Source organism: Terrapene carolina, unplaced genomic scaffold (genome assembly GCF_002925995.2).
Source record: "Terrapene carolina triunguis isolate 2854851 unplaced genomic scaffold, T_m_triunguis-2.0 Scaffold68, whole genome shotgun sequence".
In the NCBI taxonomy this organism is placed as follows: Eukaryota; Metazoa; Chordata; order Testudines; family Emydidae; genus Terrapene; species Terrapene triunguis.
The window spans coordinates 79,118,679-79,142,680 of NW_020664419.1; the positions used below are offsets into that span (position 1 = coordinate 79,118,679).

At 39.7% G+C, this 24,002-nt stretch overlaps 1 protein-coding gene across 6 annotated transcripts in view; it reads right to left on the reverse strand.

Moving 5' to 3' along the window:
• ANKS1B (ankyrin repeat and sterile alpha motif domain containing 1B) overlaps positions 1–24,002 on the reverse strand; it is a 730,881-nt gene that overhangs the window by 306,405 nt on the left and 400,474 nt on the right. For all 6 annotated transcript variants that reach the window (XM_026648981.1, XM_026648980.1, XM_026648979.1 and 3 more), the window contains exons 14-15: positions 21,594–22,174; positions 16,815–16,887 (exon numbers count right to left, since the gene is read on the reverse strand). In XM_026648981.1, the coding sequence (XP_026504766.1) occupies positions 16,815–16,887; positions 21,594–22,174 (654 nt within the window). The remainder of the gene's footprint in view (positions 1–16,814; positions 16,888–21,593; positions 22,175–24,002) is intronic.

Consider the following 24,002-nt stretch of genomic DNA (forward strand, 5'->3'; position numbering starts at 1 on the left):
TATATAATGCAACCAGTTCTAACTTGAATTAAGATGTAAAAGCATCAGGTGACATTTACCAGAAAAGCAAAGTTCTGGTAGTTTTTGTGGCACCATGGGTTATGAAGCAGAGACATTAAGTGGCACAGCGAGTATAACTCTCACAGGACCTTAGGGGATTCAGCTGCAAGGATTTATTAAGAAATAAACTGTCAGTAAACTGCTGATTGTAATGAGATGAACATGCTCTTATGTTAACGATCTGGGTCATAGAATTATAGATTTTAAAGCCAGAAGGGACCACCAGATCATTTAGTGTGACCACCTGCATATCACAGGCAACCAACACCCTCACACTAAACCCAACAACTGAAATTAGACCAAAGTATTACAGCCCTCAGGAAACTAAACTATTATGTGCCACAGGCAGACAGGGCCGGCTCTAGGATTTTTGCCGCCCAAAGCAAAAACAATTTTGGCCGCCCCCCCCCCCCCGTTTTTTAATTACCTCACCCCCGGCCCCGCCTCAACTCCGCCCCTTCCCCAAATCCCCAGCCCTGCCTCCTCCCCCCAGGCTCTCAAGCCTAGGAGGGAGGGAGGGGGAGAAGCGGCGCCCGCACCGCGGCCACTCGGAGTCTCCCCCTCCCTCCCAGGCTCTCAAGCCTGGGAGGGAGGGGGAGCAGCGGCGCGCGAAACAGGTTTGAGAGCCTGGGAGGGAGGGGGAGACCCTGAGCGGCCGCGGCGCTTGGGAGCCTGGGAGGGAGGGCGAGTAGCGGCGCGCGAGCGGCAGCGGAGGTGAGCTAGGGCGGCCAGGGCACATTTTTAGGGGCGGCATTCTGGCGCCGGCCATGCCGCCCCTAAAAATGTGCCGCCCCAAGCACCAGCTAGTTTTGCTGGTGCCTAGAGCCGGCCCTGCAGGCAGAGAACAGGAAGGACTGAGGTACACGAATGCCCAAGGCCTCTGCAATGGTAGGAAACTTATTAAGTGAGATATCCCCAGATTACCTTGGCAAGCAAATGATACCCGACACTACAGAGGAAGGGAAGCCGCCCGCAAGATCACTACCAATCTGGCCTGGGGAGAATTCCTTCCCAGCTCCACATATGTTGACATAGTAGACAGTGCTCTTCTCCGTAAGGACTCAGTCTTACAATCACATTCCTATTGGTAGATCCTTATGTCTCCACATAGTACTAATGTATGCTCTTCAGCAAATAATCCATGTTTTTACTTGTTTTGTGAGGCATTTAACACACTTTTGGATGCTAAAAAATTATACAATTGACTAGGGCACCAGAGTTAATACCTTCTCTTTTGGGAAAAGTTAAATGATGACCAGAAGTGGGTAAGGACCTCTGTTTTAGTTCTCCTCCAAAAATGACACCTTCAGTAGAATAATGATTTTTGAAATTATGCAGTTTTAAGCCTTAAATCCTTCAATTAACGCGGAGTGGGCAGAAATCCCTTTTGCCCATACAGAGTCCCATTGAACTCAGTCTAAATTTAGGATGACACAAGTGAGAGTCACAAATGGCCAAGAGGTAGAGGAAGGGCATGACTGACAATAAGATCATTTCAGAGTAGCAGCCGTGTTAGTCTGTATCCACAAAAAGAACAGGAGTACTTGTGGCACCTTAGAGACTAACAAATTTATTTGAGCATAAGCTTTCGTGGGCTACAGCCCACTTCTTCGGATGCATAAAATGGAACACACAGAAAGATATTTATACATACAGAAAACATGAAAAGGTGGAAGTAGCCATACCAATTGTAAGAGGCCAATCAACTGAGATGAGCTATCATCAGCAGGAGAAAAAAAAACTTTTGAAGTGATAATCGAGATGACCTATAGAAGGTGTGAGGAGAACTTAACATGGGGAAATAGATTCAATTAGTGTAATGACCCAACCATTCCCAGTCTCTGTTTAAACCTAAGTTAATTGTATCTAATTTGCATATTAATTCAAGTTCAGCAGTCTCTCTTTGGAGTCTGTTTTTGAAGTTTTTTTGTTGCAAAATTGCCACCTTCAAGTCTGTCACTGAATGGTTAGAGAGGTTGAAGTGTTCTCCCACTGATTTTTGAATGTTATGATTCCTGATGTCAGATTTGTATCCATTTATTCTTTTGCGTAGAGATTGTCCGGTTTGGCCAATGTATATGGCAGAGGGGCATTGCTGGCACATGATGGCATATATCACGTTGGTAGATGTGCAGGTGAACGAGCCTCTGATGGCATGGCTTCTACAATGGACTTGCCAGCAGCACAATAGTCCAATTATTTATAATTTGTTCTATCAAATTTATATAATCCTAATGATATATTCAGGGGCATACAATATATTATGCATGTCATGTTCTCTGCAAAGAATGTCAAAGACCACACTTTATCTCATGTAATTTACAAACATATGGACCTAATTCTCCATTGCCTCACACCTTGTGTAGTCATTTACACCTAAAACAGGTTTAAAATGTAGCAATTCTGATATGGTAGACTTTTACATTCACTTTACATGGGTGTAAATGAATATACTAGATCAGCGGTTCTCAAACTGTGGGTCGGGACCCCAAAGTGGATCACAACCCTGTTTTAATGGGGTCACCAGGACTGGCTTAGATTTGCTGGGGCCCGAGGCAGAAGCCCAAACCCCACCTCCTAGGGCCGAAGCCTGAGGACTTCAGCCCTGGGCAGCTGTGTTCAGTTTACAGGCCCCCTGCTTGGAGCTGAAGCTCTCAGGCTTCAGCTTTGGTCCCCACACCCGGGGCAGTGGGGTTCGGGCTTTGGACCCTCCCCCACCTAGGGCTCAGGCTTCCATCCCCGCTCCTGGGGTCATTTAGTGATTTTTGTTGTCAGAAGGGGGTCGTGGTGCAATGAAGTTTTAGAACCCCTGTACTAAATGTAAAGCAGAGGAGAATCAGGCCCATATATGTCGGCCAATTCCTAAATATTAGTGGTGATAAAGAGAAGAGTTCATAGCCCCACATTTTAAATAATTGGAAAACTCATATGGATATTTTATCTATAAATAACAAGTGACATAAGCTATCTGTGTACAATGTACAGCTAAGCTGGAGAGATACATGCTGAATACTTTGCAATATTCATCCCATGCCTTATTTGTACAACTCACTTATCTCTAGATGAAGAAAACTATAAAATCTGGATATACAGTAATACTTCTGGGAATTCTTACGCTACTTATTAGCCTCTGAGACTCCAACATTAATAGTTGACTATATAGTCTCTACCTTCCCACACATGCTATTCCCTCCCACCATTTAACCATCTTTCCTGTCACTCAGGCTCACAACCTTGTTGCCACATGCCGCTTCTCTTTCTTCTTCTCAACCACCACCATCTAGGCTGTTGCTAAATTTTGCAGTTCCTTCCTCTAAGTTATCCCCAAAATACGTCCCTTCCTGTATTGCTACAATTATGGCGTGATCATCTTTTGCAATCACTTCTGCAACCTTGATCTCTGGCTTCTTGGCCTTCTCAGATCTCAAATTGCATTCCTCAGGTCTGTCCAAGTTACTGCTGCTCAAACCGTATTTCTTGCCTCATATCCCAACTGTGTCACCCCTTGAGTGCTTGTATTGGCTTTTGATTTACATCTGTAACATATTCAGACTCCGCATCCTCAAACATTCCCCTGCCCTATATTCTCTAAATTTGGCAGACCTTTTACTCCCCTAGCCTTCTATTCACATTACTGACTGCATGCATAGGTGCTGAAACTAAGGGTGCTGCCTCGCCCACTGCCTTGAAGTAGTAATAACCCAAATACATGGTTTCTGCCTTCAGCACGCCCACTATAAAAATTGTTCCAGTCCCCCTGACTGCATGAGCAAAATCCTGCTCTCATTTACACTCATATAAATCCAGAGTAACTCCACTGACTTCCAACTGAGTTATTCCAAATGCATGCAGATGTAACAGAACAATTTTGGAACCTAGACTTTTCCTTATATACCCTCACTTCTCATGACTAGACTATGCTCCCTGGCTCTACCTCACTCTTCTTAAAAATTCTCATAAAACTTTTGCTCAGTTTTGTATCATTGACCTTCATCCATGTCTCAAAGACAATGTCAGTATATTTTAATATACTAAATTTAAAAATAAAAAGGAGCTAGGCAAGATACTTTGTAACAAGCATCTCTCATGATATTTCACTGTTATAACCTTCACATTCTCATATTTAAATTGTTGTTTGCCAAATACTGGGAGAAATTGTGAAATACCTCTTCTCTAATTATGGTGGGGGGAGCTTTGTTTTTATTCCCATTTATGTTTCAATTTTAAACCAAGTATAAAAAGAAGATCATTAAGTTATTGGTCTCAATAAGGAGGTCTCCTTTTTCATATATTGTCTGACCAAGTTAAATAGTTTTAGTGGGCACCCAGTATTTCTATTCTAGTTCTTGTAATTAATTCCTATATATGTAGATTTCTGCTTCTGTTACCTTGATTCTTACCATTTATTCTTTTGCTTAGAGACACAAATCAGACACAAATGAGACATCAAGAATTGTAACATTCAAAAACCAGTAGGAGAGCACATCAGTATCCCTGGACACAATAACAGACCTAAAAGTGGCCATTCTTCAACAAAAAAAACTTCAAAACCAGACTTCAATGAGAAACTGCAGAGCTGGACACTATCAAATTAGGCCTGAATAAAGACTGGGAGTGGCTGGGTCACTACAAAGAATAATTTCCCCTCTGTTGATACTCACACCTTCTTGTCAACTGTTGGGAATGGGACACATCCTCCCTAACTGAATTGGCCTCATTAGCATGGACCCCCCATTTGATCAGGCAACTCCCATCTTTTCATGTGCTGTATATTTATACCTGCCTGCTGTATTTTCCACTCCATGCATCTGATGAAGTGGGTTATAGTCCACGAAAACTTATGCCCAAATAAATTTGTTAGTCTCTAAGGTTCCACAAGGACTCCTCGTTGTTTTTACTAACACAATCACTTTATTAAAAACTTAAATGTAACTTACAGTACATCTGTTGTATCTGGGATACCTTTATCAAAACAGATCTGACATGGCAAGAAAAGTCTGAAGTCCTGTCTCTAGCAGTAGCCTATGTTGTCTGACATAGGCTTTGAAGAAAGGTGAAGGAACACCATAATGCACCTGATAAATCATACAATGCTCAATACGGGAGGAAAAAATTCCTTCCCTCATCTGCAGTGATCAGCAGATACCCTAAGGCTTGACTACTGAGTAGCCCCATCTTATTGCTTTGAGACCCTCCAATGAGAGGTGCTAAATAAAAGCAAAGAATTCTTACTATTAGCATTAATTATCAATGTTATTACTAGTCATAAAATTATCCCAGCTCCTTTTAAAATCCAGCTACAGTATATAGGCCAAATTCTGACCTCAGTTACATCAGTACAAATACAGAATAACTCTCCTGACTGCAATAGATTCCTTTGAACTTACTCTGGTTTAACTGAGAGTAGAATTTGGCCATTTGAATAAAACAATGAATTTCACAGATTAAGTAGTAGTATTTCCTTTTGTTTTAAATTTACCTGCCATTAACTCTCAGTGCACCTATAGCGGGGTGGTTGGATCCGTCAGCAGGCCTAGTGGTCTAGGCCTCTGACCCCAGTATTTCTGTTAGTTCAAGGTGTCCCAGCTTACTGGATAAGGTCTTGCCTGGATTGACCTTTTTGATGGAAACCCCTAGCTCTGCCCTTATTGGGAACCAGGGTTTATAGTCTGGAGTAGATAGAGGGACCTGGGCCTTCCCACTCCACCGAGTCCCAACCCAGGGCCCTGAAAGTGAAATGCTGTGCACTGGCCTACGTACAACCACTCCAATTGCTCACCTTCCCCATGGCCACTTCCTGCTACCCCTTCATCTAGGGTTACCATATTTGAACTTTCAAAAAAGAGGACACTCCGGGGGGGGTGTGTGTAGCCCCGCCCCCTAGCCACTCCCTCCCAATTCCCGCCCCCTTGACTGCCCCCCACAGAACCCCCAACCCATCCAACCCTCCCTGCTCCTTGTCCCCTGATCGCCCCTTCCCGGGACCCCTGCCCCTAATCACCCCCCGGGACCCCACCCCTTATCTAAGCCTCCCTTATCTTTGTCCCCAACTGCCCCCTCCTGAGACCCCCCCACTCTACCTGTCCCCTGACTGTTCTGACTCCTATCCACACCCCTACCCCCACCAGATCCCCGGGACTCCCACGCCTATCCAACCGCTGCCTGTCCCCTGTGCCCCCCCCCCCGAACCTCCAACCCATCTAACCCTCCCTGTCCCCTGACTGCCCCAATCCCTCTCCACACCCCTGCCCCCTGACAGGCCACCTGTAGCGGCACAAACAGCTCTTGCTCCCATTTTGCTACCGGTGTGCTGAAGCTGCAGGGGAGGGAGGGGGAAGCGGGGGAGGGGCTTTTGCTGCCGGAGCGGCCCCAAGTGAGCGGCTCAATCCAGCGCGGCTGCCCTGTCAGCCGCTTTTGGGTCTTTAGATAGCCGTCCGGGGGGAAATCCCGGACATTTTTAGCTTTTTACAAATTCCCCCCGGACGGCTATTTAAAGACCCAAAAGCCGGACATGTCCGGGGAAACCCGGACAGATGGTAACCCTACCTTCATCTCAGTTTGGAGTGTGGTCATTGTAGACTTAAAGTCTTTGCTTCAAAATCCTCACGTTCTAGGGCCGATGCCCGTGGCATTCTCAAGCCCCTACCCCTGTTCTCCCTCCCTCTTGGGGAGTGTCTAAGAGTGGGGGACTCACAGCCAGGTCTCATGGCAGAAGCTTCCTTTTCCCTTAATGCAGAGTGGGGCTTCTCTAGTAAATGGCCTCTGTCCTTCCCCACTGCCTGGGGCTGATGAAGTTCCTTCCCTTTATGCTGGTTTTCTCCTCATAAGTATGCTCGGCAGTGCCTAAGGTGCAGGGCCACCCTAGCCCAGTACTGCTCTAGCCCATCTCCTGTCCCCGCCTTAGCATGGGATTTATTTATTTTTACTAAACCCCTCACATAAATTCTATGTATTCTCCTTTCAAGCTTACTTAATTCATAGTTGCATTATATCTCCCTATACTGTATGTGAGCCTCTCCATATATTTAATGATCTTTTCTTCTTTCCTCGGGATCTTTTAAATCTGAGATATAGCTTTTTCAAGGGAAGACTTTCAAGTATAACCCAAAACCAGATTTAAAAAAAAAAATCATTGCTTTGAGACTAGACATTCAGTATATGTACCATGAGCATCTGAACTATCGTCTGTGTCTGACAGACTGCAAACTCTTTGGGGGCAAGAATTGGGTCTTCTCTTGTTTGTACAGCACTGAGTATGCCTGATAACTCTCAAAAATATTTATATAAAATATAAAACTATAAGGTGCTCTGACCAAAAATTAACAGAGTATTCAAAATCAGAAAATACTATACCATTGATTAATATACTACAGGAAGCTTTTTATTATTTTAGTCTCTTTATTAATTCACCCATCTACCCTGTTTTCTTTGTTCTAATTTCATTACCCGTTTAAAAATATTTATGAACTACCTGTGTATTTCTGTGGCAAATAATAAAATAAAAATCTCAAACCGAAGAGAACTACTGAGGAGGAAACTCATTTCAAGTGAGCTGCTAAACTTTGGGAGAACTTCCCAGTCACAAGCTGCATGAAAAGAAGAGGCAACCAGCCTACAGGGGAGCTCTGCATGTTATATCAATGAATTGTGTGTGATAGCATAAACCTTTCTGACAGGGCCATATGTCTAAAAATAAATCCACAACCTCCTAAAATATTTGCTGAAATGGTGGTGTAATATACTTGGGGGAAAAGGGGGAAATCTCTGCTCCTAAGAGAATAAAATTACACCTCTAAGAAAGAAATCTTTTTTCTAAGTGTGACAAATCCAGACTTCAAAAACCCTCTAATGGTAAACACACAGGTACTTCGAGGTAAATGAAAGCCATCCTAAACCCATTTTGGACATCATAGATCAGATTAATCTCAGGTGAAATGCCACTAAATTAGAGCAAAGTTACATCTGGAATGAATTCGGCCCATAAAGGAAAGCACATACATGTCATGCATATGCCCAATATCAGTAAAACAAAAAATTAGTATTGGACTCATGATGGTTATCATCATCTATTTAGATGCCACTATAAATTTGCTATTGAACTAATATATTTAGGTGGAACCCCAAACATTATAGAAATCCCTCCCCACCTCCAATTTCATCATACACTGGTTAGACCTTGAGACAAATTAAACATAGGGAGAATTAATTCAAAACCCAACTATACATAGTCTAGTGTTTTATTTAATGGGACAGCAGATTGCTGCAAAGTTACCGCTCTCAAACTAATATGTTAGTATGAGTTCTGTAGTGCATCAAACATAAGCTGTTTGTCTTCACTTTTGCAGTCTATCCCCACCCTACCTATCACCTTTCATTCACTATCGAGTTGTCAACTCCTGCCTCCAATTGGCCAATGAGAAAGCCTCCATTGACCACTTGCTAATTTTTCAAACCAGCACATCTGGGCTTTCACCCATGCTGCCCACTGTATTTGGAAAGAACTCCCTATAAACCTCCACAACGCTACCTCATTATCCTCATTCAAATCCTTCCTCAAAATTCTCCTTTGGTTGATGCATACAAAAAGGTTGACAACAGTTAGGCTGCTCATGTGCTATGACCACTGCCTATCATGCTGACTAATATTATCTCATTGTTTCCTTGTACCCCCCATCTCTCAGTATGTATTCATCTGTTGTCTCTTGTCTTATACTTATGGTGTAAGCTCTTTCGGGCAGGGATTGTCCTTCTGTTCTGTGTCCATACAGTGCCTAGTCCAATGGGTTCTGGTCCGTGACTAATAATTTCCATGGTGCCAATGATTTCAGTTCGCCAAGTAAATGAACTTTAAGCCCTAGTTACTGGTCCACCTTCTACCCATTTTTATAAGGATAAAGTGGTACCGTGACTTCATCCTAGATTCATCTCTAAAATTAAAGCACATATTGTCCTGCCAAGATTATTTTAATGTTCCTGTGGAATCTCTTCTCCATAAGTTTATAAGCTCACTGAACATTTAGCATCACTCAAAGTCCACCTCTTTGTTTCTTATTTGTCTTTGTTTCTTCTAGTCATCAGGCAATGCTATTACTACAAGAGGACCAAATCTAACGATATGTTTGACTGAATTTCACATTGCGATGACCTGGCTGGTCTGACTCATGTCAAGGCTCAGCTGGCTGGAATGATTTAGTTGGTTTTGGTCCTGCTGTTAGCAGGGGGCTGGACTAGCTGACCTCCTGAGGTCTCTTCCAACGCTACTCTTCTATGATTCTATAAAAGATATTACCTCATCCACCTTGTCCCTCTAATGGGAGAAGCAGACAGTTATGGTAAATCTAAACAAAGGAATATAGATGAGTAGAGCACCTCTCATTAAAGTACATGAACTGGATGCATTATATCAAGGTGTTAAGTTTAACGATGCTGTCAGTTAAAGAGAGGAAGCAATTGCTATAACCTAAACACACTAAACTACAATTAAAGTATAGCATTGCAGATATATAACTAACCACTGTGAAAACAGCCTTATGCCAACATGCCTACACATATCTAATTAAAATACTTCCTTAATTAAGTACTTATAATTTATCTGTTTTCTGCCATTGAGGAGGGAGGATATTAACAGCTTTGGAGGAAGACTGCTTTGCCAAAGCTGCAACCATATGGCAGCAAACAGAGAAAAGGGCCAGCCCAACAAGTCTTCCTTCATACAAAGAAAGTTTGATGTCTTTTAAGCCAAATTCTAGCAGAATTTATGAGCAGAAGCACCCTGGAGGAAGGGAAGATTCCATGTTTGAGTATTGGTATCCCGTCATTTAGCATGTGCAGAACAGATGGGGGAAGGAGAGGAAGCTGGACTCCTAGCTTCTGGGAAGCATGGGTCTGAAAAGCTCACCTACAGGCTACAGTCTTATAGAATGTAGCATGAGCTCTTCTTGCTCTCATTCAGCTTCTTTGGCCATGGTCCCACCCTCACACTCCATTCCTTCCCAATGGGAGAACCTAGTGCTGCTATCTCCACTTTACTCTCCCACTCCTTGTGCTCAAGAATGTGTTTGGTCCCTGCAGAGTGGAAAGGTGGCTTGTTGCAATCTTTCCTCACCTGCAGCACACCCATTTGACTAGGAGCAATCCAGACTTTTAAAAAAGAATAGTGTGTGCTATTCTAAACACCCACAGCCTAACTCTGGCAGGTGCAAAAGGTAGTGGGGAAATGTGGCTATGGATATGCCTTTTTGCAGTAAGGAGCACCACCTAGCACATTAGCCAGCCAAGAAGTTTAATGCTCAAGGGGAAGATGCCTCTTATATGGGTACATGGAATGTGAGATAGAGGCTTCCTGCACCATTTCACACCCTCTTTCAATACATCTAGGCAGGAGCAAACACAATAACACTGATGATTATTAAACTGCAAATGAACCACAACCTCTGGGACCTATTCTACACATGTAGGTCCCTCAAATGTCCAAGTGGACCCCAAGAGGATTGTGAGTGCCAAACACTCAGTGGGGCCACTGGACAACTGAGGTGCTAAAGGAGCACTCAGGGAACACAAGGCTGTGGCAGAGTAGCTAGATGAATTCTTTGCATCGGTCTTCACTGCAGAGGATGTGAGGGAGAATCTCACACCTGAGCAATTTTTTTAAAGTGACAAATCCAAGGAACTGTCCCAGATTGAGGTATAGAGGATGTTTTGGAACAAACCAATAAATAAAACCGTAATAAGTCAGCAGGACCAGATGGTATTCACCCAAGAGTTCTGAAAGAACTGAAATATGAAATTTCGGAACTGCTAACTGTAGTATGTAACCTATTGCTTAAATCAGCCTCTGTACCAGATGACTATCGGACAGGTAATGTGATGGTGATTTTTAAAAAAGGCTCCAGAGGCAGTCCTTCTAATTACAGGCTAGTAAGTCTAACTTCAAAACCAGGCAAGTTGGTTGAAACTATAGTAAAGAACAGAATTATCAGATACATACATAAACATGATATGTTGGGGGAGGCAACATGGCATTTGTAAAGGGAAATCATGCCTCACCAATCTATTAGAATTCTTTGAGGGGGTCAACAAGCATGTGGACATGGGTGATCCAGTGGACACAGCATATTTCAACTTTCAGAAAACCTTTGATAAGGTCCCTCACCAAAGACTCTTAAGCAAAGTAAGCAGTTATGGGATAAGAGGGAAGGTCCTCTCATGGATCAATAACTGGTTAAAAGATAGGAAACAAAGGGTAGGAATAAATGGTCAGTTTTCAGAGTGGAAAGTGGTAAATAGTAGGGACCCCCAAAGATCTGTACTGGGACCAGTGCTGTTCAACATATTCATAAAAGATCTGAAAAAGGGTTAAACAATGAGATGGCAAAGTTGGCAGTTTATACAATATTATACAAGATAGATAAGTCCAAAGCGGACTACGAAGAGTTACAATGGGATATCACAAAACTGGGTGACAGGGCAACGACAGATGAAATACAACGCTGATAAATGCAAAGAAATGAAGAAGAAAGATTTTGGAGTCATCATGGATAGTTCTCTGAAAACATCTGCTCAATGTGCAGTCATAGTCAAAAAAAAAGCAAACAGAATGTTAGGAAGCACTAGGAAAGGGATAAATATTAAGATGGAAAATATCGTAATGCCACCAGATGAATCCATGGTACACCCAGACCTTGAATACTGCATGCAGTTCTGGTTGCTCCATCTCAAAAAAAGATAATAGAATTGGAAAAAAAATAGAGAAAGGCAACAAAAATGATTACTGGTATGGAACAGCTTCCATATGAGGAAAGATTAAAAAAGGCTGGGATTGGTCATCTTAGAAAAGAGACGACTAATGGGGGATATGATAGAGGTCTATAAAATCATGAATGGTGCGAAGAAAGTGAATAGGGAAATGTTATTTACCCCTTTCACCTAACATAAGAACCAGAAGTCACCCAATGAAATCAATAGGCAACAGGTTTAAAACAAACAGAAGGAAGTACTTCTTCAACACAACATACAGTCAACCTGTGGAACTCAGTGCCACGGGATGTTCTGAAGGCCACAACCATAACTGAGTTAAAAAAAATAGATAAGTTCATGGAGGATAGGTCCATCAATGGTTATTAGCCAAGATGGTCAGGGACGCAACCCCATGCTCTGCGTGTCCCCAAATCTCAGATTGCCAGAAACTGGGATTGGATGGCAGGGGATTGATTACTTTATAAACTGCCCTGTTCTGTTCCTTCCCTCTGAAGCATCTGGCACCAGACACTGTTGGAAGACAGGATACTAGGTTATATGGACCACTGGTCTGACCCTCTATGGCTATTCTTATGTTCTTCAAACTTGCTTTGATGTGGAACCATCCAGGATTAGCCTAACTCATCACTCATTTAAATACTAGATCCCTGAAGCATTCTAATTTCTAGTATGATGTACTTCCTATTCCTTGTGTTCAAGAGTCATTTCTCCCCAAAGTGGCTAAGTCTCTTAGTTATTCCCTTTCAAGTAACTTTCAGAAATAAACAAACTCTGAGCCCCATATCTCTGCATTGCTGCTGGGCAACCATGAATCTCTCATTAATCTGGAAACACTACTCTGCACTCCTTGAAAGAAAAAATTATGTAGAAAAATGTGCGTATAATCAGGCAAAAGAAAATGTGAATTTGAACCTTATTATTATTATTTTACAGGGAAGTGCAGATGGTTGATATTTCAGCTTATTTGCTTTTCTAAAGACTTGCAGGATGTATATTACTAATCAAATTTAAGTATCTTGTCTGCCAAAAATAAAAAACAGCTGTTTAGTTGATTAAACTCCACCTCTAGATTGGCTGCAGTTAACTCACGTTATCATAATAATCATCACAGCACAGATTTATATTTAGCCATTCTATTATTAATGCAAGTCATATATTTCATACACAAAAATATCATTCAATGAAAGTGAGATACTATGCAATATCAAAAACCTTTTCATACTTGTTAAACCAAGTGTATGTGTGTGTAAATTTCATTTAACTGCTGTCGCTACTAACATATATTGAAAATACCATATCATACTAATAAATGAAGACAAATAAAAATGAAGTGTACCATTTCATATTACATTTCAGAGTGTATATTATTTGAATGTTTATTGATTGTTAAATTAAATTACTAGAAAAGAAAACTGATGTTTCCTGAAAATTATACAAAATAACTTAACCACTTTTAAACAAATGAACGTAACATTCGCAGAAATCTTTCTGACTTCTACAGTGAACTCTAAATAGTAATTCATCATTTTCAGTCTGCATCTCTATAACTCTCTTACAAAGACATTTAAATAAAACTACAGGAGACTTGCTACATCAATGAAATTTAGAAAATTCACTATTTTAAAATATGAGATTATATAAAACAATTGTCACTTAGTATTATATTAATTTTCCTATATAAATATAGGCTTGAGCTGTGTTCAGTGCAGGATCTGGGAGTGGGAGAGGAAAGACATGATGGCTTTCTTCTACCTTTGTGCATGACTTGAACTTGGGTTTCTTACAACATTCTAGGTGAGTGCCCTAACTACGAAGCTGTAGAGTCATATTCCCACACTCGATCCACTGCTGTAAAGCTTATAAGGAAAGCAGCTGCAACACCACGTCTTCCTCCAGCTGTTTTGGGAATTCTTTGCTTTGTTCTTGTCAAAACACCTGAAAATCTAAATTTTTGGGGTCAAAACAAAACATTTCATTTTGACATTACTGAAAAAATTTGACTTTTTTGGTTCAGCTCAAACATCTGGCAAACTCGACACTAATCTGCAAAAAGTTTCAGTCAACCTGAAACTGCATTGTTTGATGAATAAACTATTTGTCTGAAAATTTTCACTCATCTCTAATTATTTATTATTTGTATTACTGTATTACTGGGCCTAGTAGCCCCAGCCACAGACGAGCACCTTGTTGTGATCGGAGCTACACAAAACAGAGCAAAGAGACAGGCCAAAGTAGAAGATATTGCTAGCATTCAAATTAAATCTCATTCAGATATAATAGCTTTAAAAGATTTAATCATATCATATCAACTATAAATAAATAAATAAATAAATAAATAAAATAAGTAAAAGTAAGAAAGAAAGATCTTGGAAATGTTAGAGTATGTAATAAGAACTATTTAATATCACTGAGATCTTGCTGCTTCTTTATATGCTTTTTGGATATACAAGATGATTCTGTGATGAATTCTCCCTGCTAAACTAGTTTTTTCCCCTTTACTCCTTTTTTAGATGGCTCTCTCCCTGCATGCATTCTTTGACGCATGACAATAAAAGCCAGCTGTTTGATTTTAGAGGAGTTTCTGTCTTGTACACTGGTATTTCTTGAAAAGGTGCTATTATCACAGCCCTCTAAGATGCAGGTAAATCAAACAATGTTCTTTCTGTGTATGTGTTTTAAAAAGCGTAACCTTATCTAGCTGAAGTCTTTTTCAAATGTACTGTGTAAGGAAAGGTGAATTCAAACTGGAGCAGGTGCAGGGAAAGGCTTCTAGGATGGTCCGAGGAATGGAAAACCTACCTCATGAGAGGAGACTCAAAGAGCTTGACTTGTGTAGCCTAACCAAAAGAAGGGTGAGGGGAGAAATGATTCCTCTTTATAAACACATCAGAGGGATAAATACCAGGGAGGGAGAGCATCAATGTTGACACAAGAACAAATTGATATAAACTAGCCATCAACAAATTTAGGCTTGAAATTAGACAAAGATTTCTAAATGTCAGAGGAGTAAAGTTCTGGACCAGCCTTCCATGGAGAGCAGTGGGGGCAAAAAACCTACCTGGCTTCAAGACTGAGCATGATAAGTTTAAGGAGATGATGGTATGATGCAACTGCCTATGACATGTAGCTGATCTGCAACTGCTAACAGCTGGTGATGGGACATTAGATGGAGAAAGCTCTCAGTTACTACAGAGAATTCTTATAAAGTGAAAATTGTAATGGTGATGCTGTTTGTAGCAAGCTCTGAAAGAGACTGGCACTTCTTTAAAGGGAGCTTTGTTTGCATTAAAGATGGTTAGATTAGAAAAATATAGTCTTACTTTGTTCATTTGTATACTTCTGATTCTTCACTGATGGTGGAATTATATAATGGAGCTCAGCTGAACTTACACTGATAAAGGAAAAGGTGGTACAGGAAAAGCTGAGTTGTCAGCCAGCTGCAAACTGAAAGGAAGGAAGCTGAGACCCACAGAGGCTCTTTTGGAACAGAAGAGTGAACAACACAGTAGATCTCCTGCCAGTTGAAAGGGCTGGAGAACCAAATGTCACATGTGAGTGTCAGGAAAGAGTATGGAACATAATGGCCACTGATAAGGCATAAAGCACGTGCTCGATGGCTAGAATTATTGGGAGGCTTACCTGACAGTTTAAAAAAAATCACAGGGAAAATGAACGTCTGGTCACAAGAAGTGATGGGAGCCTATCTGCATATAATGAAGCTATGTAACCTTATGTGCCTTTTAGCATTTCTTTTGTTGTTCCCTTTCCCCTAGCCCCCCCACCCCCATCCCTTTTCTTGTGTTTCTTCATATTGAGGCTCTGATTTTGGTTGAGGTCTCTGAGTGCTACTATAGTCCAAACTAATAACAATCATTGTCATCCTGGCTGGAGAAGCCTTACCATGGCTTAAGAAACAATTCCTTGTCTAGAGGTCCTCTACCCATAATTCTGCTTAAGAGCAATACAAATTCTAGAAAGTCAGCACAACATGCCTTTTCAGTCTCTCTTAATTTCACCTTCCTGGTTTTCCCACCATACTGATCATTCTCTTCCAGAAACAAATCTGCATGTGCCATGTACTTTTTTGTAACCATATTTGCATTCAAGTCTGTTATTTTCCCAGATTTCCTTTTTACTGACTAGCAATTACTTCTGCCTAATTAATAAGCTGCATAGTCTTCTCTAGTATAGACACCAGTATTGCTCCATGAAATAGCTAGCTATTGGAATACTCTGTTTTATTTTACCTAAATGATAAAATGCATAATCCCTGCCCAATACAGGCACGTGTTACGCCATGAAAGAGCTAACAGGGATTTTCCAACAGTGGTGTGGCACCAAGCTCTTTCCCAAAGATCAAATTACTCCCCATGCAACTCTTTCTTCCACCAGCATTGGGAGTTGAAATGATAAATAATTTCTAAAATCTGATCTCTCAGCTCAGTAACATAGATTTATACTGACATGTCAACATGGTAGCTATGACTTAGATACCTCAGGTTTGTCTATACTGGGAAAAGTTTGAAAAATTTCCCACTGTTGCTAACACCAGTCTCTGTCAGCACAAGCTGTCAGAACCATTTTTGGCAGTGTCGAAGATTTGCTTCAAGCAGGGTTAGATAACATGGTGCTTAAAACAGTGTCACCAGCTGGTGGGCTGTCTACACTAGGGATCCCAACATTGACGACAACAGACTCATCTGAATGAGTTTTAAATTTTTTCCCTATTGAAGACAATAACTTTTTCTCTGCTAAGGTTTCAAAACAACATTAATGATTCCAATATGCCATTTACAGTGATGATTCTGGAATAGCTGGCATACTGCATCTGTGAAAGTGAATGAAATGAATTCTGTCCACTGGTATTAAAATAAATATAAGATGATTTCAACATATTGGGTTACTTAGCAGAATTCTATCACCAATTTTCCTAGGGGTCCTAAAAGCAAGCTTATTAAGCAATATTTAGAAAAGAAAAGAAAGATTTTCTTTCTTACCTGCAGTATCATCATTCATCTCCTCTAGCCCAGTGTTAATTCCAGCATCTATGGAACTCATTATTTTATCAATCTGCAAAAGAGAAAGCAGGAAAAATATCTCAAACTCATCTATTGTATTTTATTACAATTTTTCAAGCAGAGAAACTAGGGCATTATTATTGTTATAAAAAACAATAATACAATCAAGAAGATCGCAAAGAAAAATGTAAAGGCCAATTTCTTCACAGTTGAATTTTTATTTTTCCTTTTTATTTTCCTATTCACAAACTCCTATTCACATATAACCGTATCAGTATATTTTCAACTACTTTGTCATACTTTAGATGTATGTAATATAAATAATGAATAAGTTAAGATATATAAATGGTGACAATTTAGCATAACAAACAGAAGGCTAAGAGGTGAATTGATCACAGTTTATAAGAACAAAAATTTGATAATAGACTCCTCAGTGTAGCAGACAAAGGTATAACAAGATCCAATTCAGATTGGAAATAAGACACAAATTTTGAGCAGTGAGAATAATTAACCATTTGGATCAACTTTCCAAGATGGATTCTCCATCACTAGCAATTTTTAAATCATTAAATATTTTCTAAAAAATATGCTTGAATTTATTAAGGAATTAATTCAGGGAAGTTCTATGAACTGTGTTATATAGGAAGTCAGACTAGATGAACCCAATAGCCCCTTTTGCCTTTATAATCTATGAAATGGGAACTTAATTTGTAGGCTGCAATGAAGCACCGAGTTGTTTGATGATGTTTGTAAACCATTAGTGCACTATATAAACAGCAATGCTAATTGTTAGTCCATGACACCCATTATAGGCTATTGGCTCCTCAGCTGTCACCTCTCTTGCGTGGAGACCTGCCTCTCTTTCCCACTTCACTGTGGCTATTCCAGACTGTACAGTTCCTTGCCTACACTGTGATATTCTCAGCAAGCCAGAATGCCTAAAGAGGCCAGCATCTGTGCTTTGCTTTCTCTCTGAAGGCTTATGAACAGTGTAATTGACAGTGGTAATAAATCACCCCATGGACCAGTATAAATAAGCACAGGTATTCTTAAGGTAAAAAGCATTACACAGAAAACATAAAAATAATAAAAAAAAAATCCCTGGCCCACAATGATATGTAAACTTAATACAGTAAGATCTCCCAAAGATATTGCAGGAAATTGACATATCTGTCACACTAATGGATAGAGATATTGGTTTGGGTTATTAAGCATCACCTTGCTTGTTCATTTAAAATTGTAGGGTAATTTTCTGAATCCTCTATTTATTTGTTTGTTTTTCCAAGCCTACTGATGGAAAATATAATTGTGCTGTGGCGTGATATGAGTTGTGAGGCCATATTGCATTCCTCGCAAGATGCCTTTGCACATTTGTTAATTTATAAGTTTTTACTAGTTTCATAGATTCCAAGGCCAGAGGGACCACTGTGATCCTGTAGTCTGACCTCCTGTATAACACAAGCCATCCAGAGAATTTCTCCAAAATAATTCCAAAAACATATCATTTAGAAAAAAAAATCCAATGTTGATTTAAAAATTGCTAGTGATGGCAATCCTTGGTTAATTGTTCCACTGATTAATTAATTTAAAAAATGCCTTATTTCCAGTCTCAGTTTGTCTAGCTTCAGATTCCAGCCACTGGATTGTTTTATAGATTTCTCTGCTAGACTGAAAATCCCATTATTAAATATGTGTTCACTATGTTGGTACTTATAGACTGTAACAATCTTTTCTTTGTTAAGCTAAATAGTCTGAGCTCCTTGAGTCTATCACTATAGGGTATGTTCTTTAGTCCTTTAATCATTCTCGTGACTCTTCTCTGAACCCTCTCCAATTTATCAACATCCTTCTTGAATTGTGGGCACCAGAACTGGACATAGTATTCTAGCAGTAAAATAACCTCTCTACTCCTATGTGAAATTCCCCTATTTATGCATCCAATTATTGCATTAGCTCTTTGGGCCACAGTGTTGCACTGGGAGCTCATGTTCAGCTGATTATCCACCATAACCTCAAAATCTTTTTCAGAGACACTAAAAAGCAACAGAGGGTCCTGTGGCACCTTTAAGACTAACAGAAGTATTGGGAGCATAAGCTTTCGTGGGTAAGAACCTCACACTGTTTCCCAGAATAGAGTCCCCTATCCTGTAAATATGGCCTACATTCTTTGTTCCTACATGTATACATTCAGCAGTATTAAAGCACACCTTGTTTGCTTGCGCCCAATTTAGCAAGCAATCCAGATCACTATGTATAAGTGACCTGTCATCTTTATTATTTATCACTCCCCAATTTTTATGTCATCTGCAAATCTTATCAGTGATGATTTTATATTTTCTTTCAGATCATTGATAAAAATGTTAAAGGGCATAGAGCCATGACCCAGTCCCCACTAGAAACACGCCCGCTAAATGACATTTTGAGATCTACCAGTTAGCCAGCTTTTAATCCATTTAATGTGTTCCATTTTAATTTTAAATTGCTGTTGTTTTTAAAACAAAATGTCACGCAGCACCAAGTCAAACCCCTTACAGAAGTATATTACATCAATATTATTACCTATCTCAACCACACTTGTAATCTCATAAAAAAGAGACATCAAGTTAGTTTGACAGGATCTATTTTTAATAAACCCATGTTGATTTTGATTAACTATATACCCTCCTTGAATTCTTTATTAATTTAATCCTATATTCTTCCCCCTGCCCCCTTCCAAGAAAGACCGTAAAACAAAAAAGTGGGTCCAAGGGCTGGCATGGTACAATAAGTGAGAAAGCATGATGACAATAAGTAAAAAGTGTTTGGAAATAGAATAATTTTTTGTTTGTTTGTTCATATATTTAATGTTAGGAAAGAAGAATTCTACTTTTTCCTATGTGATAATACCAGTGACAGGAGAAAAATCAGAGTGATGATATAAAAATCCCAGCATCTGCAATTTTAGAACCACTACACAATTTTTGGTAAATGAAGTTTTCATTTTTAAAGGGTCAAATTTTGATCTCAGTAACTTCATGATTTCCTTAAAATGTATACCGTGACTGAGATTATAATGTGACTCTAAGCATCTTTTCATTGAGAAGATATAGCCTTGACAATTGAAGCCACCTTGTTGGGACCCTATTAAATCAGCTGTAAAAGTGACCTGCAATAACCTTTTTAAAAATTGAGTTTTTTTCTGAGACAAAAGGAGCGTGTGAAAGTTTTGGGGTTCTTTTCAATTTTTTTTTGCCTTTTTAATATTTTTAAATACCCTGGAGCTTGTCTCCACTGGAGTTAGTTCATGTAGTAGCATTACAGTGCAAACAGTGAGGGTAGATGATAGAGGTGCACTGGTGTAAAAAATGACCTGCACCAGAAAATGGCTTAGCCCAGTTTCAAACCCTTGTATGCAAAAGAAGCAAACAAACAAAACCTGAATGTAGACAAGCTTTAGAATATCAATCTCTGTTGTCCTTGGTTTTACTAGAGAAGCTAATGGGTATCTCTGAGGGTATGCACTGTTAGTTTTTACATTTTAATTGAAAAGAAGTGGTGGCATAACTTTAACTAAAATGTTCTCTCTCTATAATGTTAGTCAATCATTGACATCAAATAGGTGATAACATTATTTTTAAAAGAATCTTTAAACAGGGACTAAAAGGCCTTCCCCTCTCAACTGCTCAGTTTTCACCCTCTTGAATCTTGTGATATCATCACTTTACTAGTCAGAGAATCTTCCAGGAAAGATAGGACAAAATTTCTAATTTTGAAAAACAAGTGTAAAAAATAAACCAAACCAAACTCCCAAGTCCCTCCACACCTTTCATGCCTTCTTTATAGGTCATTAATTGGGGGGGCGTATGTGTGGGGAGAGATACTACCCTTAAAGAAAGGCGACTGCAGCTACACAACAGTTGCAAAGTTTCAAATGTCCCCCTCTCCCAACTCATTCACCACAATAAGATGGGAACTTCAGTGTCTACTGGGGACAATTTATATGCTTAACATTTGGCACAGCAGCAAGGAAAAAACTCAATTAGAGTAAAGACGCTATAAAAATATTGAAAACTTTAAACCAAATTCTGAAACTACAGAAAAATGTCCTTCAAACGCACCACAAAAGCAGCATTAACGCATACCCACATCCTAAATCAAAACAGCCCCAGGAACAGCTCCCCTCCAACACCCCTCATTCCTGTAAGGACTAGGAATATATGAAGTGCTGTGTACAAGGGCGATTGACTGTCAGAGGATGTGTTATACATCAAGGGCTTGTGAAAACTCAACATGTTTTGTTCCACTTAAAGTGGGATCTACAGATTTTTCATATCTGCCATTTTCTATTGTCCCTTGTGAGCATTCACTGGTGCCCTAAAGAGGCTAATGGAAATAATCAACAAGCATAAAAATAGCAACAAGGAGCATCAATGTGAAGGTATTTTATCAGGTTTATAAATTCCAGTAGTGAAGAGGTTTAGTAGGATATAATATGTGCTTTCTCCTGAACAACACAGAAAGTTACAGGATTACTTCTGGTTGACTTAATTTCCTATGGAAACAATAGACTCCACTAAGTGTTTGGCACTGAGAGTAAAAGTGGATTCCATTTTGTCCCAGCTGTCAAACCACTATGTATTACCCCACGATACACATTCCCTGAGGATTTGTTGTTGGGCATATTCACTTCATAATTTCTTCCCCCAGTAACTTTGATAAGAGAATAGTTTCTTCACAATTTTATGCATTTGTTTGTGTGTAAAGTGATCAAAGACTTACTTCTTCCCATTCTGAAGTGAAGGATGGTGTTCTTTCAGAATTTCCTTTAGAATTTTGTTGGCTTGGTGTGGGTTCACTCCAGTTGCTTCTTGCTTTTTTCCCATTAGGTGGATAGGAGATGAGATTAGAGTCAGACTTTGAAACATTTTTGGATAAATGCATTTCAAGCAGTGTCTTTGGCAAAGATCGAATCCTCCCAAGTGTGCACGCTCGCTCCACAAATCCCCCAGTAGTAATAATCCATTGCTCGCCTATTCTTGTTTTTGTGCCAACCAATGTATGATTTTCTAGTGGATTAATTTTAGTATGAAATATAGTTCTGTTTACAACTTGTGGTTTTTTTTTCTTAGCTGGAGGATCAGGGTTGTTTTCCTGCTGTAGCTGTCTCTGTTGTACTGTGTTCTTGTTTAAACTGCTTTCCTGTGGATCGCTGCAATGGTTTGCTTTACTATACAGTTGAAGTGGATTTTCAGGTGGGTCACATGCAGGTGAAGACCCATGAAGTAGACCAGCAAATTGCTCAGCGGGGTGTCCTTTGGGAAGCTTGTTTTCAGTGAATGTTTCTTGCTGACAAAGATTCTCTGCAAAATAGTAAGGGTTTTTTTGTTTATAATTTTCATCAAATACCTTTAAATATCATACTGGTCTGAATACAGGAATATTTTTGGCATGCTCTTTGGTACTTAAATATGTATGGAAACAGAAGCTTGATATTTCCTATAATATCAGTCATGCACTGGTTTATTGTTAATCTGTTAGAAAGTTGCACTTTGTTTTTTTCTTGATAAATTTGATTAATTGGTCTGCTTTGGTTGGAAAATAAACATGAGCACCTTGGGAGTGCTGTAAATAACAGCTAGCAGAAAGGGGAATTGTTAAGATATTAATGGTCATTTTAATCTATTAACTTGATGGTTTCTCTAAGTTTGCTGTTGAGAAGAAATAGGTACAAACTATACAATCTGGTATAAACTAAATTATTTGGGTACACTTTTATGTGGTAAAATGCATGTGCAACTATGATTGACACAGATATTATACTGTCAATAATTACTCTTTCTACAGCCTAGTTAATACCTTTGCATCTAAACTAGGATTCATTTTTCCTGACAACAGCAAAAGAACAGTTCTGGATTTTGTTTTTATTTCTTGCAAATTTGCAAAAAGAGTTTCAAAGTAACAGCAGCGATTGTAAAAAAAGAATAGGAAATCAAATACATTTTATTGTCTCCAAAATATCCCATGTCTCTTCTCTTTTAACAATAAGGTTTCTGTATGATTTAGTACAAAACATACTTTTTTAGCAACCACTAGGAATGTATTTGCCCTTGTAAACCTGTATCTACACAGGCCAAGAGAAAGGATTGAGGGCTTCTTCACACACAAAAGTTGTACTGCTTTCACTATACTGGTAAAGTTAAAGCAGTACCACCCCCTTAGTATGGATGCAGTTACAGCAGTGAAAGATGCACCTTATTATTACTGGTGCTTTTATACCAGTATAACTGTGGCTACACTAAGGCTAGGTCTACACTACCCGCCTGAATCGGCGGGTAGAAATCGATCTCTTGGGGATCGATTTATCGCGTCCCAACGGGACGCGACAATCGATCCCCGAATCGACGCTCTTACTCCACCAGCGAAGGTGGGAGTAAGCGCCGTCGACAGGAAGCCGCAGAGGTCGATTTTGCCACCGTCCCTACAGCGGGGTAAGTCGGCTGCGATACATCGAATTCAGCTATGCTATTCGCGTAGCTGAATTTGCGTATCTTAAATCGACCCCCCCCCGTAGTGAAGACGTACCCTAAGCTTGTACCTGTATAACTATTTCAGTTAAAAAACAAACCAAATATCACACCCCTAATGGAAATAATTGTATCAGCGTAAAAACTATGTAAAAACCTTAAAAGTCAATTTGATTTTGCGCATAGTGAAGTTATCAGAAGGAATAAAATTTATCACCATATCATAAATTGCAAGAAAGTTGATTAGTTTCCTACAATTTGCTAAAACTTGTCATAAATCATGGTTCTCAAACTATGGTCCATAGAAACCTTCCTGATGGTCCATAAAATGAAACAAAATTAGAGAAACAAGCAGTGGGAGATCTAGAGAGTTGGTAGAGGAGATTGAACACAAGAGGCCCTCTTCTTTCACTGGTCAATAGTCTGAAAAAATTGGAGAACTACTCTTCCAAGCACATTGCTCAACACTATTGCACAATACTAAGCAGAACTAGAAAGAATATAATACCCTGTTAAAGAAAAAGTACTTATCTCCTTTGAAAAACAGATGCCTAAAATATATCTGTTAGGCAGACCTGAGCATTTTGGAACAGAGGTGGTGTAGGATGTTATGGCAAAGAAGAGGACGTGGGATGTGATAGAGTTTGCAGAATCAAGGACATCA